Source organism: Acomys minous (genome assembly GCF_964271855.1).
Source record: "Acomys minous genome assembly, chromosome: 6".
Classification (NCBI taxonomy): Eukaryota; Metazoa; Chordata; class Mammalia; order Rodentia; family Muridae; genus Acomys; species Acomys minous.
The window spans coordinates 52,070,274-52,087,002 of NC_140487.1; the positions used below are offsets into that span (position 1 = coordinate 52,070,274).

Below are 16,729 nucleotides of genomic sequence, written 5' to 3' on the forward strand. Positions count from 1 at the left end.
ATTATTATTTATGTATATTTCATTAGCTACGTCATTCTTGGAAGGAATTACTCAAGGATATGCTTAGCAAATCAAAACATATATCAAAATAAGTTCTAAAGGCTGTAATTTTCTGTAAATTATGGCTATTTAGAGTATGAAATTTAGCTAGTTTGAGAAATATTTTGTAGATTTAAAATAATATAAAATATTAATATTTAAAAATGTATGAGTATATGTTAGCATGATAATATTATAGATTATTGTCTTTAAGAATGTATACCATTAAAATTAGTTTCATTTGCCTTTAATAGATGTAGCTTCTAGGAAATTTCAAATTGCACATGTAGTTTTCATCTGTTCTATTGTACAGTATTGCTCTAGAGCATAAATTATGATGCTAAAGAGTCACTGAGCACCAAAACCAGATAAACTAGTATAATGCAAAATGTAGTTCTTAGCAGCAAAACATCTCAGTGTTCAGATAACTCAGCAATGAAAATCTAGAAGTTCATACAATAACAGTGAACACAGAAGGGAGAGACAGGAGGTAATTCCAGGATTTCATGTCAAGAGGTATCCGTGGGTATTAGTAAGTTACTGGTGCTGATGTGGAGATTAAAAAATAGAATATCTGGGTAGGGGTGATCTAGCCAATGGACAGGACATTCTCCACAGTTGAGTGGAGAGTGGGGACTGACTTTCTCATGTACTCTGGTGCCTCATATTTGACCATGTCCCCTGTAGGGGGAGACCTGGTGGCACTCAGAGGAAGGACAGCAGGCTACCAAGAAGAGACTTGATACCCTATGAGCATATAAAGAGGGAGGAAGTCCCCCTCAGTCACAGTCATAGGGGAGGGGAGTAAGGGGAAAATGGGAGGGAGGGAGGAATGGGAAGATACAAGGTATGGGATAACCATTGAGATGTAATAAGAATAAATTAATAAAATTAAATAAAAAAAAAGAATACAGGACACACAAAAATAGAATATATAATTTTAAATTTAAAGAAAACTATTGTAATTCTACAGTTCTGAGTAAAACACATCTCTATTATATATGGTTTTGAGAAACAAGGGCCCAAATAGATAGTTCCGCATTTAAGAGCACTGGCTGCCTCTTTGGATGGACTGGATTTAATTCCCAGCTGCTCACAGCTGTCTGTAACTCCTGCTCCAAGGTATGCAGCACCCTCTTCTTGCATCCATGGGAATTATAAGCATGTGTTATGGAGATACATATAGAAGTAAAACTGTGATAGAGATAAAAATAAAATAAAAAATTAAAAGAAACAAATCATATAAAAAATGGGATGAACTGTCTCAGGAACTATGAAGAAGAAGGAGATCGTCTGGTAATGTCATCTTTCTAAAAAACAGAATTTACAAGCAAAGTGAGTAATTCTATTATCATGGAGCCCACAGTTACAATATGACAGTTCAATAGTGTGTACATATGCATAGATGTGTTCCTTAGCTTTATGTAATTAAAGGAAATAGTTTAAAATGACATGGATTGGATGACAGAGACTAGCTGAAATTAGATAAAGATTAAATACAACATGAGCTCTTAAGTAGTTTGTTTATTTATATTTATTTTATTTTCATGTATGGGTCTTTCACCTGCATGTATGTCTGTGCACCATATGAGTATCTTGTGCCTGAGGAAGTCAGAAGTGCATGTCAGATCCCATGCAGCTAGAGTTATAGTTGTGAGCTGCCATGTGGGCTCTGGGAACTGAACCTAGGTCCTCCGAAAGAACAACCAGTGCTCTTAACTGGTGAGCCATCTCCCCAAACCCTTTTAAGTATTCTTTAATAATAATAATGCTGACATAGTTTGGCTACATACTACATACTAGTGATCATTTATATAGACACATTGTTGCCTAGAAAATAAAACCTATAAAGAAAATAAGAAAAGGCTAAATGATGGCAGCAACTTCCACACAAAAAGAAAAGAAAAGAAACATTTCACATATTTTTTTTCAAACTGAAACAATTTCTAAGGGCTGAGAAAATGATTTAGTGGGTAAAGGAGCTTGCCACCAAGCCTGAGTATTTGAGTTCAAGCTCCAGGACCCACCTACTGGAAGAAAGGAATGAATTTCCACAAGTTGTCTTCTGATTCCACACATACGTCCCTCCAGTCTAATATATATATATATATACATAATATAAAAAAATGCAGCTTTTGAATAGATAGGAAAAGGAAATTTCCATTAATGTCTTCTTAGACAGTAGACTCAGTGTGAAATTAACATGCCTATGTGGTGGCATACATCCGTGTTCTTTAATTAAAAATTAATGCAAAAATAGAAAGGGTAACCTCCTGAAAGGAAGAAATTCAAACACCAACTCAGCAAACAAAAACAAATAAATGAGAAAAGTAGCAGAGTTTATCAATTCCGGAGTGAGCTCATTAAAAAGGCAACGAGACTCACCAGTTCTCCAGAGAACTGTTGTCCACGGACAGTGTTGTGATGATGGAATGCTGCTTGTTGGGCCTCTCCTACACACTGCATCTAGTCTCATGGAGGCTGGACTAGTTTATCTTCCAAATAACAAATGCTGGTGAGGAAGTTCCTAGTTGGAATGTACAGTGGCTCAGCAGTGCATAACAGTTTTCTTTAGTCCATATTCTCAAGAGAATTTGCTATTTGTTTTCTTAGTGAGATATTTTGCCAAGGTAAGATGGCCCCTCACCATAATAGCCAGAACATAGAAACAGCCTAAGTGTCCATCAATAGAAGAATGGATAAAGAAACTGTGGTAAATATACACTATGGAATACTATTCAGCTATTAAAAACAAGGAATTCCCGAAATTTGTGGATAAATGGATTAAGCTAGAAATGATCATAATGAGTGAGTTAACCCAGAAGCAGAAAGACTCAAATGGTATATACTCACTTATATCTGCATATTAGTCCAAGGGGCATGTCCCACGAAAGCCTTCACTTACCAGGAAACTGGGACAGAGGGCAGGACATCCTATTGGGACTCTAGATGAGAGAAGCATGGGAGAATGGCAAAGTAGAAGGATCCAGAGGGTCCTAGAAGCCTACAAGTAGAACATTATGATAGGCAGATTTGGGCTCAGGGGTCCCGCTCAAACTAAGGCACCAGCCAAGGACAATACAGGAGGTAAACCTTAAACCCCTACCCAGATCTAGACAATGGACAGAACACTCTCCACAGTAGAGTGGAGAGTGGGATATGACTTTCTCACATACTCTGGTGCCTCACCTTTGACCATGTCCCCTGGAGGGGGAGACCTGATGGCACTCAGAGGAAGGACAGCAGGTTACCAAGAAGAGACTTTATACCCTATGAACATATACAGGGGGAGGTAATCTCCCTCAGGAACAGTCATAGGGGAGGGGAATAAGGGGAAAATGGGAGGGAGGGAAGAATGGGAGGATACAAGGGATGGGATAACCATTGAGATGTAACAAGAATAAATTAATAAAGGAGAAAAAAAGTAAAAAAAAAATAAGTGCTGTGCTTATATCATTCTCAATCCTTCCTCTCCCCTCCCCAGTTAAAGCCCCTGCACCTATTTTCCCAATTCCCTCTTTTTTTAGCACCTGTGTCTTCTATAGCAGTATTTGTACATCTGTGCTGATTGTTGCAGGATTCACAGGAGCCGAAAAACAGAACCGCCTTAGATGTCTATCAATAGCTAAATGGTAACGTGAGATGCATATACACACTGGGACTTTATGCAAATTAAAGAAACATGAAATCTTCACATTTTCAAAAAATGGAGGAAAGTAAAAGTCATTATAATAAACAGAAATAATTCAGACCCAAAGACAAATGCCACATGTTTCTTTCCTATGTAGAGCCTCGGTTTTTAGTGTGTCTGTGCATATGTGTGTGTCGGGGGGTATAAAACTAGAAAGAAGACCATAGGAGGGGATGAAGAGATCTTAAGGGAGAGGTGGGATGCCCAGGGAGGGCGATGGAATACTGGACTATGAGTGATAGGGCAGTAGAGGGAAGGGGGTTAGGGAGCAAGAGGGAGGCAGGGCACAGGGAGGCCAGTGGGAAGGAGGACAAATGAGAACGAAGTGTGCAGATGCCATAATGAAGCTCCTTTCTTTGTAAACTTATTTAAATTGGTTTTTAAAAACAAAGCTCAAGAGGGGATTTGCTGGGGAGCTATCACAGGTGTTGCAGACTTCTGGGCAGAGCTGTGGGAGTTTGGTAGAGTCCAGGGCTTGGCACTTTCAGATGCCTCCTTTTTTCCTGCTTTCTATACTATCCCTTCAGCTTTAGTCCATAAAGCCCCAGAGAAGAACTTCATCCTAGAGGGAGGATGGGTACAAAGTCATGCACTTTAGGAATCACCAAGGTATTTTCCATCTTCTTTCTGGAGCATTAAATTTGCTCCCTACTGTGTGCTTTGCTTGTGCCCTGTCTTTTCCTAGTCCCCAGACTTACCTTGCATGATTCCTCCTCCCTGTAGTTGTGCTCCCTTCCCTATAGCCACAAACTGCTTCCTCAAGGCCCGAGACAGGGAATCTCCTCTGTGAATCTTGTTCTCTTTGTAAAAGGCATCCTGAAGCCTAGACCATTCTTCCTGGTCTGTGTTTGCTCGTCTGTGAAAGTGTGAACACTGGGATAGACCTCAGAGAACCCGGGTGAAGAAAGTGAGAATTCTGAGTTAAAATGATCAGGATTTTTTCCTCACTCTGAGATCCAGCTTATTCAATCTCTTGGAGGCTTAACGTGCTAATAATGTTCACCAGAGTTTTGAGGACGCATTGGCTCTGTGGTCACTCAGGCAGTCCCCACCAGGCGTCATGGCACTTCACAGCTGGATAGTGTCCCCTTGGAATCTGACTACTGCTTCTCTGGCTGTGCTTAAGGCTACTGATAACTGCTAATGGGGTTTATGAATCAAGTGGATTTACAGGTAGTCTGGAAGGGCTATGTAACACACGAAAAGTTGTCACTGTGAAGTACGGGAAAGAGTTATGGCCGAGGAGAGAGCAGGGATGGGTGGGTACTGAACTGGGAAGAAGCCGGAGGAGCATGCATCTGGGTTTGGGGGCAGGAGGAGCAGATGCAGTGCAGTGGGCAGTGTGGAGCTGCTTGCCTCCTGCACCTGAGCCACACTATTTTTGGTATCCTGAAGGGCTTAGTATACCTGTGATTTCCCTCATGGGGCTTTTGATGTTGTTGGAAAAGGCCCACGTGATTTAGTTTCCACAGTTTTGTCTCTATTTAGTCAGAAGCATTTGATGCTTTAAAAATCAGCTTAAAATAATTTGGAGTGGGGGAAGTTTTAGTTTTCATTTTTTTTTTTCGGAGAAGAGTTTCCAGCCAGTGCCCCTGGAGACTATGCTGCCTGCACCCATGCCAGAGGAGCAGAGGAACAGTTCGCTTTCACTGTCTCAGAGTTGTCCAAAGTGTTCCCACCATGTTGAGTTGGAATGAAGCAGTGCAGAGAACCACTGTGCCCCTTCTAGGGAAGACCAGGATAACGGAGGATGCTGACTATATTCTAGGATGCAAAACTATGCACTGCTGTGTACTGGACCTGGCTTTTGCTTCTGCCAGGCCCTGTTTTGAACGTCTGCTGCTACTTTTCTTTCAGTTCTCCTCTGGGGATTTTTGACCCATGGAGGATTTATCCCATGCCCAATGCATGGACAGACCCACAGAAGCTAAGGAGTTACCTAAGTGTCTCCCCTGCCCACAGGCCACGGCAGCCTGGATATAGTGGCTGCTTCTCCCATTTCTCAGAGAGCTAACTCAGAAAATTAACAACAGCTCCTTTGAAGATCTTTCTAGAATCTAGCCCTACTTGTGCTATTTTTGGTACATACAATTGTATTATTGCTTTACTCAAGAGGTCAGCAGAGAGTGGGAGGAAGGACTGAGGGATCCAGAGTGGTCAGTGACACCACTAGAAGACGTACAGAGGAAACTAACCTGACTCATGGGGGCTACAGAGACTGAAGTACCAACCAAAGAGCTTGTGTGGGCTGCACCTAGGCCCCCTACACATATGTAGCAGATGTGCAGCTGGGTCCCCTAGCAATGGGAGTAGGGACTACCTCTGATTCTGTTGCCTGCCTTTCCCCTAGCTGGGCTGCCTTGTCTAGGGTTAGTGGGAGAGGAAGGGCTTAGTGCTGCTGAGATTTGACGTGCCAGGGTGGGTTGGTACCCCTCTCTGAGGAAGAGGAGAGCAGGGGAAATAGAGAGAGGGGTGTGGAAGGTGGGACTGCGAGGAGAGAAGGGAGGGGTCTTCCATCAGGCAGTAAAATGATTATATATATTAATAAAGAACAATATAAATAATAAAAAAATAAAATAGTTATGTGTACAGATACTCGAGAAGAGAGGAGGGTACCTCATACTTTAGGGCACATAGGGAGTACTGGGATTGGTCATGTGGCAGAGGAAGGTGCACATCTGTGGACAAAGCCTCCTTGTGGCTTTTCTGGGAAGGGAGGAGAGACAGGATAAACAGGCTTAGACTGGCCTGCCTGAAACGGGCTCTGAAACACAGAGGTGCTCCTAGTTGCTCAGTATCTGCCCTTTGAGTAGGGCTAGATAAAAATTACCCCAATTGTGTGAGACTAAGATGGGAGTGGAACATCTGGATTTCTTGGCTTATACTTGAAAAGTACACCTCAGCTAGGAGGATCTCTCCTCAGGGTTAGGTGACAACTGCGGCAGGAGACTAAGATAGGGCAACTCAGGGACATTGCTGAATTGTCTGGAAGAGACATGAGCAATACATGAATATAGGGCAGATGTTAAAATACTGCCATAACGATGGCAACTCCCTGTGGCGTCTGCGTCTTCCTCGTTCCACGATATACTCTCACTGCCTTCTGCTGCCTCTTGGGATCCAAACTGCTCCTGCCCCACCCATTTCCAAAAGGAACCTGGACCCAAGTTACATATCGGAAGCAATTCAAGATTTGGATGCTGCCCCAAAGTCCTATTTCTACCCTAGAGCTCTTCTGGTCCCATGGAAATCATCCCACTGGCATATGTGAGTGGACTCAAAAGAGGACCCTTATTTCTTTGTATAACGTAGGATTCTGGCTTACAGTCAGTCCAAGTGCATCTGGCCATCCCAGGAGCTCATCTTACTGTGTTTCCTGAGATGTACTTTGCCATCCCTGGTCCCTTTCTTACTGTATTTCCTGTGATGTACTCGACTGTCTTTCCTGATTCTTCTTTGCTATGTTGCCTATGATACATGTTTTACTTAAACAAAAAATTAAACTAATTTTGCTCAAATTTTATTTTTGAGTTTTTCCTTTATGAATAATAGTTCATCTTTTACTAATTAAAATTAGTCACCAAGCATGTTCTCAATTTCTACTGAATATGATCGTGTGTTCATACTGAAGGAGCCATATGCCTCGTCTCTTTCTTCACCATATTTTCCTGTGTGGCTTTCCTTGTGAAATAAAAGCTCTGATTTCCAGCATCGTCATTGCAATTGCAAATGTTCTGTAACCTACATGTGATGTAATTTAGGATTACTGTCTCATGACTACCACCAAATCTAAGAGTTCTTTCCAGTGTGTGTGTGTGTGTGTGTGTGTGTGTGTGTGTGTGTGCGCGCACACACACACGCGCCACGTGCATATATCCTTAGAATGGATTTCAGGGGGCTGTGGAGTAACTTAGTAGTAGGCTTCTTGCCTAGCATGTATAAGATCCTGGGTTCAGTTTCTAGGCCACCAAGACTATAAAATTTCTCTAAGGATGCATAGTTCCATAATTGTCAGAAGATAGTAGTTCATGCTTATGTTCAATTATAGCTATCATTAATTTCACATATAGCTATTCATGTTTCTATTTGTATGCAATTTTAAATTTTTGTTTATTTCAAGTATTAAAACATTAAAAAAATTTTTTTTAATGTACACAGTGTTCTGGCTGCATTTACACCTTCAGGCCAGAGGAGGGCATCACATCACATTACATTATAGATGGCTGTGAACCACCATGTGGTCCCTGGGGATTGAATTTGGGACCTTTGGAAGAGCAGGCAGTGCTCTTACCCACTGAGCCATCTCTCCAGCCCTCAAATATTAAAACATTTACACAGTTCAACAGCATAAGATATTTACAGCTGCGAATTCATTACCTCATATCTAGCCTAATCTCCCTAGTCCTAGTCCATCCACTATAGTCATTTTCATAGTTTTTGGTCCTTTTTTGGGGGAGGGGGTTTGTAAAATAATTCTTTTTGTTTCTTACTGGAGAGAGAATAAAATATAATTTTTATGCATATTGCCCCAACTTAAATTTATCTTGAAATTCATTTATTATCAGCATGTAGAGTTATATTTTGGACTATTGTTCAGCAGCATAGACAGCTAGTGTATGAACGTACTGCAGGTAACGTGGCTGGTAGGTGGTGTTAGCCTAAAGATAGCAGAATTCCTCAAGAGAGGGCAGCAAATTTTAGCCATGCATAGCATAGCACCTTTGGAGTTGCTAAAGGATAATTTCTTCAAAAGCACACAAATGTAAAGTAAAACATATGTCGGTGAGTTTATTTAATTGTTAAGGAAACCAGGAAAATATTAGAACTATTTGGAAGATGTGATGCTTCGTCTTGATTGTCAACTTGTTAGAACTGATAGATGCCTGGGGCGTGAGCGAGATGTACTTCTTTCAGGGTGTGCCCGTGGGATGACTTCAGAAACAGTTAAGCCATAGGGATTTGAGGAAGTGGATCTTCTGATATGGGGACATTATTGAATATGTGGAGGAATTTGTAACCAGGGGTATACAACTAGGAGTTATATGTAGTCTCTTCCTATATCTCGTTTTCTCCTTCTCATGTCTTCAATGATTTAAGTTCTTTTCCCATGTTTTCTCTGTTGTGATGGATGAGCCCTACAAAACCACGAGCCAAAACAGATCTTTTGTGCCTTAACTTCTTCATGTCAGATGTTCTGTCCCAGTGATGAGGTGGGTACCCAGGACAGAGAAGAATCCTAAGGCAGGCAGATAATTAAGGCCAGCAGGAAAGCAGACATGAATTTGCTTAATAGACATTAAACTGTCAAGACTTGTCAGTACCTGCAAGGAAGTAATTAGTTGTATTTCATTTGACAAGGTTCTTTTTTTGTAGGCAAAAAAAATCATGTTACCCATCTGTTTTCTTCAGTTTCAGGGGTGTATAATAGGTTCAAGAAAATGAAAGTGGTAATAACGTGTGTTGGGTGAGCTCCACAGTATACCCACGAAACATTACTAATTTTAAAGACTAACGGTTTTCTTTGACAGTGTTTGTGAGGGATAGAAATGAAGAGTGGAGGAAACCACCCAGCTCACTTCCCCCCTAGACTGGCTGAAGTCGGAGCCAGTAGTAGCTGCCTTGTATTTTCTGCATTTTCACGTTCTCTTGAAGGCGAGGAAAATCATGAGATTTTCTGCATGTTCTGAAACACTCATCACAGAACTCTGACATGCTTCAGCACTTTGGCAAAGTACTAGGGGACATGGGCACAGACCCCTCTGCACAGGTACAAGTACAAGTCCCTCTTCTGTCAATATTTACTGAGTCAGTGGCCGTCTTCTAGGTGTCAGCAGATTCCTAAGCCTACCCATTTTGTGTGGCCTGCTATTCAGTGGAAACAGGCTGTTGTTAGTCTTTTGACTTCTGAAAGAAATTAAGAGAGAAATTTAAAACAGTCTTTCAGTTTCCATTTCCTATCAGCTTCCTGGAGTTCCCTGGAGATTGGCAGTGTAGCTGAGATCTTACAGGTAAATCTTCATGGATGGAACCCACGTCCTACTTAACTGTAGCTTGTGTCAAGTGGGATAATGGCTAGGATACCTCAGTATGGGCTTTGATGATCCCTTGAAGGGTTTCTTTGTTATTTTGCTAATTTTTGTTTGAGTTCAGTAGAAAGGTCTTTTATTGTTTTTCACTTATTTTTTACTACCTGATACTGTGAACATTTTAATGACAGCCACCTAGGAAGCGTTTACTGAGAAGATATTCCACTTTTACTCCAGTGCACATGCGCAAGCTCTCTAAGTGTCTTGGAAGACAACTTCTCAGAGCACTCCTTCACTATGGTCCCAAAGCTGCTCTACCACAGACTTGTTTGATGGGGCTGCTATCTGCCCGGCTGTCCAGAAAGAAACCTTTTTCTGTCTTGAACTTCCTTTCCTCTTCGTCATATGTGCCTAATCAACTATCACTTCCTATTGCTTCTACTTTATTCCTTTGTTTTCCCAAACTACCCTGGCAAGACGTCGGCTTCTGTCCTAATGCCTATCATCTCATGCTCCCAAGATGGCTGCTGCAGCTCAAATACTATTTTCAGCTTTCAGCAGGAAGAAGAAAGGAAGAGAGGGAAAAGAGGAAAAGATGAAGTTTAAAGGGAAGAAAGTGTTTTCCTATTATTTGCAAGTTTTGTTTCCAATCATATTTAATTTATATTTAAATCATATGTAATCACCTTTCCAATCATATTTAATTGGGGCAGAATTACAACACAAAGCTACCTACTGCACCAAGAAAAGCTGGAGAATTGCATATAATGTTTTCCTTCTTTCTTTAAAGAGGAAGGCAGGTGAGCTGGGAGTTGCTGACGAGAGTTAAGTGATTTCTAGTTATTGCTCTTTCTGTATCTGCCTTTAAACTTGTCATTGTGCCTTTGTCTGGTGGTACAGGTTCTGTAGGCATCTCCAAAACTGTTTTTTTCTCTTGGGACCCATACAGATGCACCACAATGATAGTGAGCTATTGTGAATCCGCTGATGTTTGCAAATGAATTTGTATTTCATTACTTTGTTTACACTTAAGAATTAGTCACCTATGTATATTAAGATTTGCTATTTCAGTTGCAAATAGCATGTTCACTTTGTGTGTGTTCATGGGGACCTTCCTCTATGTAGGCTCAATTTTTTTTAACCAATATATTTTATTAACAACTTAGTGACCGAGCATACATCCCTTATAACCCGACTAACCAAAACAATAGGAAATGAAGATTAATGGACACAATAACAAAACCTTAAGGTTATCAGTTCCAAGGAATGATTCTCTGGGTGTGAGCCACAGGATTTCTTCTGCTGGAACCTGGGGTAACCAGAACCCAGAGCCTCAGCAGGAGCTGGAGCCCCGAAGCCTTCCCTCGAGCGGTTTTCTCTAGGAGCATCTCGAAGTGCAGCGATGAACAGCCAAATCTATCCCAAGTCTCCAAAAAGCCCAGCCTCCAGTTCTGGGCTCATTTATATATCTGCTCCCAGAGTCTGTTCACAGGATCTTTTCAGCTGGCAACAATTGAGCTCCTGCACGAGGTGAGGTGGTTGCTCTTCTAGTGAATTAACGTCACCTGTTCTCTCATGAGACCGTTCCAATCCCGCACTTGGGATCCTAAAACACAGGTTTATCTCTCCTTCACCTCTAGCCCTGCTCTGCAGTGTACTAGTCTCCCTGAAAAACAGATAAGATACCACAACTGTGCATAAACACCCTTTACTCTTAATTAATTAATTAATTAATTAATTATTTTGGCTATTATCATTTTATTCAAGCAACTTTACAAATGACCCAAGAAGTGTTTGGATTTTATTCTAGACAGCACTGCTGCCTCTGCTCCAGCCTCAGTGGATAGCTCCGTTGTGCCTTTGAGTTGCTCCACCTGTTCTGTTGGCTGCTGCACTGCTCTGGCCTTAGATGCATCTCCTTTGTCACATTTCCTTGTTGCCTTTCCAGGGCCCTGAGGCTGAGTAGGTGAGCATTCCTTGGGTTCCTGCCAACCTTGTTTGCTCCCTAGCTATGGTGTTGTGCTATTTATTGTTAGTGGTTGGGGGCTACAAAGACACACCAGTAAATTGAAAAGAAGACTGGTCAGAGCTATAAATAGGATCCACTGAAGATTTCCAGTACTTCCTTTCACATCCCTAACTCCCCATTCATCTCTCCATGCTAGGGTCTGGAATGGGACCTGGCACACTGATGAAATCCAATGTATGTTTATCAAATAAGAAAATAAAGGAATGGAGAAAATGCCCAGGAAGTTGATTGGAAGACCTTTATGTAGCAGCTGCTGTTCTTATTCTCCTGGAACCAGAACTTCATTAACATATAATTAACATAGAACCAGTCTTCATTAATAAAACCAGATCATATTAAGCTATATGGTCAGGGCTTCAAATCTGTCCTGCATTTCAGGGGCTTGTGAGTCTGTTTCCTGTTCCTAATGTGTTCTTGACTGATGTAAAAGAGGTTTGGATGGACACTCCAAGTCACCATCATGGATGGCAATGGTCATTAATAGAACTGCTTGCTGTCACTGATGTCCTTGACAAAGGTTCAAGAAGCCTTACAAGGTACTTTCCCTCAGATAGGTGGTACTCTTCTCCCCTTCACGACAGAGCCATCCTTGTGGCCTAGCAAGCCAGTACTTGTTCTGTGATAGGCTGCAGGCGCTGGTTACAGTCTTCAAGAAGTTGACTATCTCTTCGTACATACAGGCCTACTCTCTACCTTTCTGTCCCAGCACAAGCATAGCTGGTGAGTCTCAGACTCCTCCCTGTACATTACTCATATTCCATCAAGAGGCTTTGTTGAGTTCGACTGGCATCCCCTGGGCCTGGGTGGAGTGCTAAAAGCCAAGCTTCCTCAGATGAATGCAATTCCACAGAAGCAAGGCTTGGACATCTCACAGTGTCTTGGTGCAAATATAAAAGTCTTCCTTCTGGGAAGAACATAACCAGTGTAGGCAATGGTCATTGTGTAAGTACCTGCTCTCAGATAAAATAATTGGAGAAAGTCTACATTTCCTCAAAGATTTTGCTCATGAAGTTATTTATTGATCTGTTATTTTAATTATTTACTCTTAGTTTTATAATAATTTTAATTTAAAATAGCCTTAAATTTTCATGATTTTCATGAAGATTATAAAATAATATAAGAAGACTGCATAGAACCTACACCTACTTTCTTCTGTTATTAGCCTCTTACATTACTATGATATATATTTCTTAAAAATAACTTAATCCCAGGACTTGGGAGGCAGAGGCAGGTGGATCTCTGAGTTCAAGGCCAGCCTGGTCTATAGAGTGAGTTCTAAGACAGCTAAGGCCACACAGAGAAACCCTATCTCAAAAAACCAAGAAAAAAATAAATCATATTGACATGTTATTATAAACTGTAGTCCAATTAGTGTTCAGGTTATTTTTCTTTTGCATGGTAGTATATGTTAAGTGCCAAGATCCCATTAGGGACATAGCAATACATGTTGCATTTTAGTGATGTCTGTTAGGCTCCTCCTGGCAACGGTAGTTCCTCCGGCTTTCTATGCTACACAAGTATGATAGTTTTAAAGAATATTAGTCATGTATTTTGTAAAAGGATCCTCAACTCAGGTGGCTGATATTTACCTCATGATTAGACTCTGTGTTTCAACCGTTTTTATTTATTTAGGTTTTCAGACTTATGAAGTCAACAGATTAGGAGAGAACTGACATTGTATAGACAATTGTTGTTATGCCCATACATCCTAGCATGGCTATATGGGAAAGCAGAGGATCATGGGGCAGATGCAGAAGAAGGGAGTGCTGTAAGTAGGAGTCATGATTTGGGTTTCTATGGGAAGAGCAGATGGGATCAGGGAAGGAGTCACAGGATTGGACAGACCGATTTTGTGGTCTCTGGAGCAGAAGGTTGCCTACACTTAATTCCAAGTGACCTGTGCCCTGAGTGATCAGAGGGCTGGAGTTATCAGAGCAGTGACTAGAGATCACAAACATGAAAGGCCAATAAAGAGGAAGTCAGGTACCCCTGGTACGAGCAATGTTAAAGCACAGCAGATCAAGGAAAAGTGAAGAATCTGGCTGTGCTGGGCATGGACACACAGGGCAGATGCCAAAGCCCAGGGTTTCCAGAAGCTGTACCCATGCTTAATAGACAGGATTCCATGTTGTTATGGAACTGCTAGAAGAGGTAGGAGAGCATTTTATCACATTGTAGCAGGCCTGTGTTCTGTTAGCGTATTGGTTTGAAAACATTAATAATAAACCAAGGGTCACGAGTAATGTGTCAGTGTTGCATTATTGAAAAGGAATCATTGAGCACTTCCACTTGGTGTAATGTAACCAAGAGAGAATGAACCCAGATTTGACTTTCCTTCTTCCCTCTGTATGTGTCCTCTGTTGTTCCCTGTCTGTTGTGTAAATCTGAATCTATGCCTTCCTGAATGGTGTCATGTGGATCTATCTGTCCCTGGCTCTGTGTCTTTGTGCACACGAGCATGCCTATGTGTGTGTCTGTAACAAAGGGCTTTGCTCTCTCGTTAAGTGAACATCACAGAAAGTATCATATTAGGGACGGCATAAGGAATAGTTTACAGAATTTTACAAGAGATTAAGTCACTGATTCTAACTTAACCCAACAGACCCAGATACCAGACAGGATTATAATCATCATTGTTTATCAAGCATTATTTCATATTAATTTTATAAGGTTTATTTTATTTAATTTTCTGTTTTCAGCAAATGATTATCATGACACACATACACACATGAATCACTCTCTGAGACAGGGACCCAGCTTGTCCCACGAAAGCCTTCACTTACCAGGAAACTGGGACAGAGGGCAGGACATCCTAGTGGGACTCTAGATGAGAGAAGCATGGGAGAATAGCAAAATAGAAGGATCCAGAGGGTCCTAGAAACCTACAAGTAGAACATTATGAAAGGCAGATTTGGGCCCAGGGGTCCCGCTCAAACTAAGTCACCAGCCAAGGACAATACAGGTGGTAAACTTTAAACCCCCACCCAGATCTAGCCAATGGTCAGAACACTCTCCACAGCTGAGTGGAGAGTGGGGTATGACTTTCACACGAACTCTGGTGTCTCATATTTGACCATGTCCCCTGGAGGGGGAGACCTGGTGGCACTCAGAGGAAGGATAGCAGGTTACCAAGAAGAGACTTGATACCCTATGAGCATATACAGGGAGAGGAAATCCCCCTCAGGAACAGTCATAGGGGAGAGGAATAAGGGGAAAATGGGAAGGAGGGAAGAATGGGAGGACACAAGGGATGGGATAACCACTGAGATGTAACAAGAATAAATTAAAAAAAAAAAAAAAGAGTACCTAGCTTAAGATCACAGCAATGCTTTAGTTTAGGTTCTAAAACTTGATTACATGGGAAATCCAAGGCAAATACTGTTGGTTGTTATATTTGTCTCTCAAAAGCAGGTTAAACAACAGACTGAGTACCGAGTAAATTAATCTTAAGTGACCTCAAGGTATGTTATTAATTCTGTTTTAAGGTCCAGTCTCTTTGAATGTAAGAAATATTTTTATCACAATGTTACACATTGGTATGCTGATATTGACTTTCATCTTTTGGCTAATTCAGCTCTACATTTATAACATCATCTTCACCTGATGTTTACCTTTTACTCTGAATTCATATGTCTGGTGTTTGCAGACTAGACTTTCAATCAATAAATATGCAAAATAGCCTTTCTTAAATCTTGATATTGAGGAAGAATAGTATATTTTGATAGTGACTTATAGTCCCTAGAGGTGGGTATCTCTTTAGAATGATGTGTCAAAACCTGGTCTCAGGCAAGCTGAACTCAGGGAAGACCTGTGTCTGAAAAGCCCTCTGTCTCTACCATGGCAGTACTATTACTAAACACACATCTTCATGGATGCACTTAGTCCTACCCAACACGTCAAGCTGATCCCTCTGCACTGAAACAGGATGTCCACAATGATCTGTATGTCTAGTCCTAGCCTGTCTTCTGCATGTAAATAAAAAGACATCTGACTTATCCACCAATAACCTGCTGAGTATCTTATGGAGCCCTGTGATGTAGGTGGTGATGAGCAATGTCTAAATCGTCTGCTCTTCCTTTGCCTATCCTGAGTGGAGGTGAAGAACACCCATTTCTCTTTCATCCTTAGGCTCTAAGTCACAGAACTGTCTGTGGAACTCCCTCATTGATGGGCTCACCGGGAATGTCAAGGAGAAGCCACGGCCAACAATTGTCCAGGACACCCGACCCCCAGAAGAAATTCTGGCAGATGAATTGCCACAGCTGGATAGCCCAGAAGCTTTGGTGAAGACATCCTTCAGGTTTGGTGGATGAGAATCCAGTTTTTCCTCCTTAATGATTTTGAGAGCTGTCTCAGTCCACTTGGATGCCCACTCAGGGAGCAACAAATGACATTTTTTTGTACTGTGTGAATTAACATTGATGAAGTATTGTCGTGATTAATGCTAGCTGGACTTCCAGGTAGATTCCCCAAATGTAGTGAATATTTGTGGTTCATTTCTGCTGGTAGTTAATTGGTATTGTCATCGCAGTGCAGAGGCTCAGGTCTCAGTGATGTTGGCAGCCTCAGTTGGGCTAATGACAGTTTTGCTTCAAAGGACAATGATGCATCTGGATAAATGCACAGAGATAAAGCATGTGGTGGGATTCATTCAGCCCTGTGTCTTTGCTGTTTCTTGCTCAGGGGAGGTCTCTACTTGTGAGAGATATAAGCACTATGGCTGAGGTAAATGAAGTATGATCTTGTGTTGTTCCCCAGGTGGCTGGATGCTCTGCATCTTGCCCTTAGACTGGCATCTCCCTGGAAAGGCCTCTTTCATTTTCTTTTAACTGCATGCACCATTTTCATTACAACTCTACCTCTTCTCTTCTCATTCATTGTAACAAAAGTTAATCTGGGTATGAATGTGTTATGAAAAAGGGATTTCATTTTTATGAATGGTCC

General features: G+C 41.4%; 1 protein-coding gene across 6 annotated transcripts in view; it reads left to right on the plus strand.

Moving 5' to 3' along the window:
- PDE1C (phosphodiesterase 1C) overlaps nt 1-16,729 on the plus strand; it is a gene marked incomplete at its 5' end in the record, with an annotated part of 524,017 nt that overhangs the window by 180,063 nt on the left and 327,225 nt on the right. For all 6 annotated transcript variants that reach the window (XR_014779828.1, XM_084784999.1, XM_084784994.1 and 3 more), the window contains one exon: nt 15,914-16,085. Coding sequence is in view for 5 of the 6 variants with exons in the window: in XM_084784999.1 (XP_084641125.1) it covers nt 15,914-16,085 (172 nt within the window). The remainder of the gene's footprint in view (nt 1-15,913; nt 16,086-16,729) is intronic.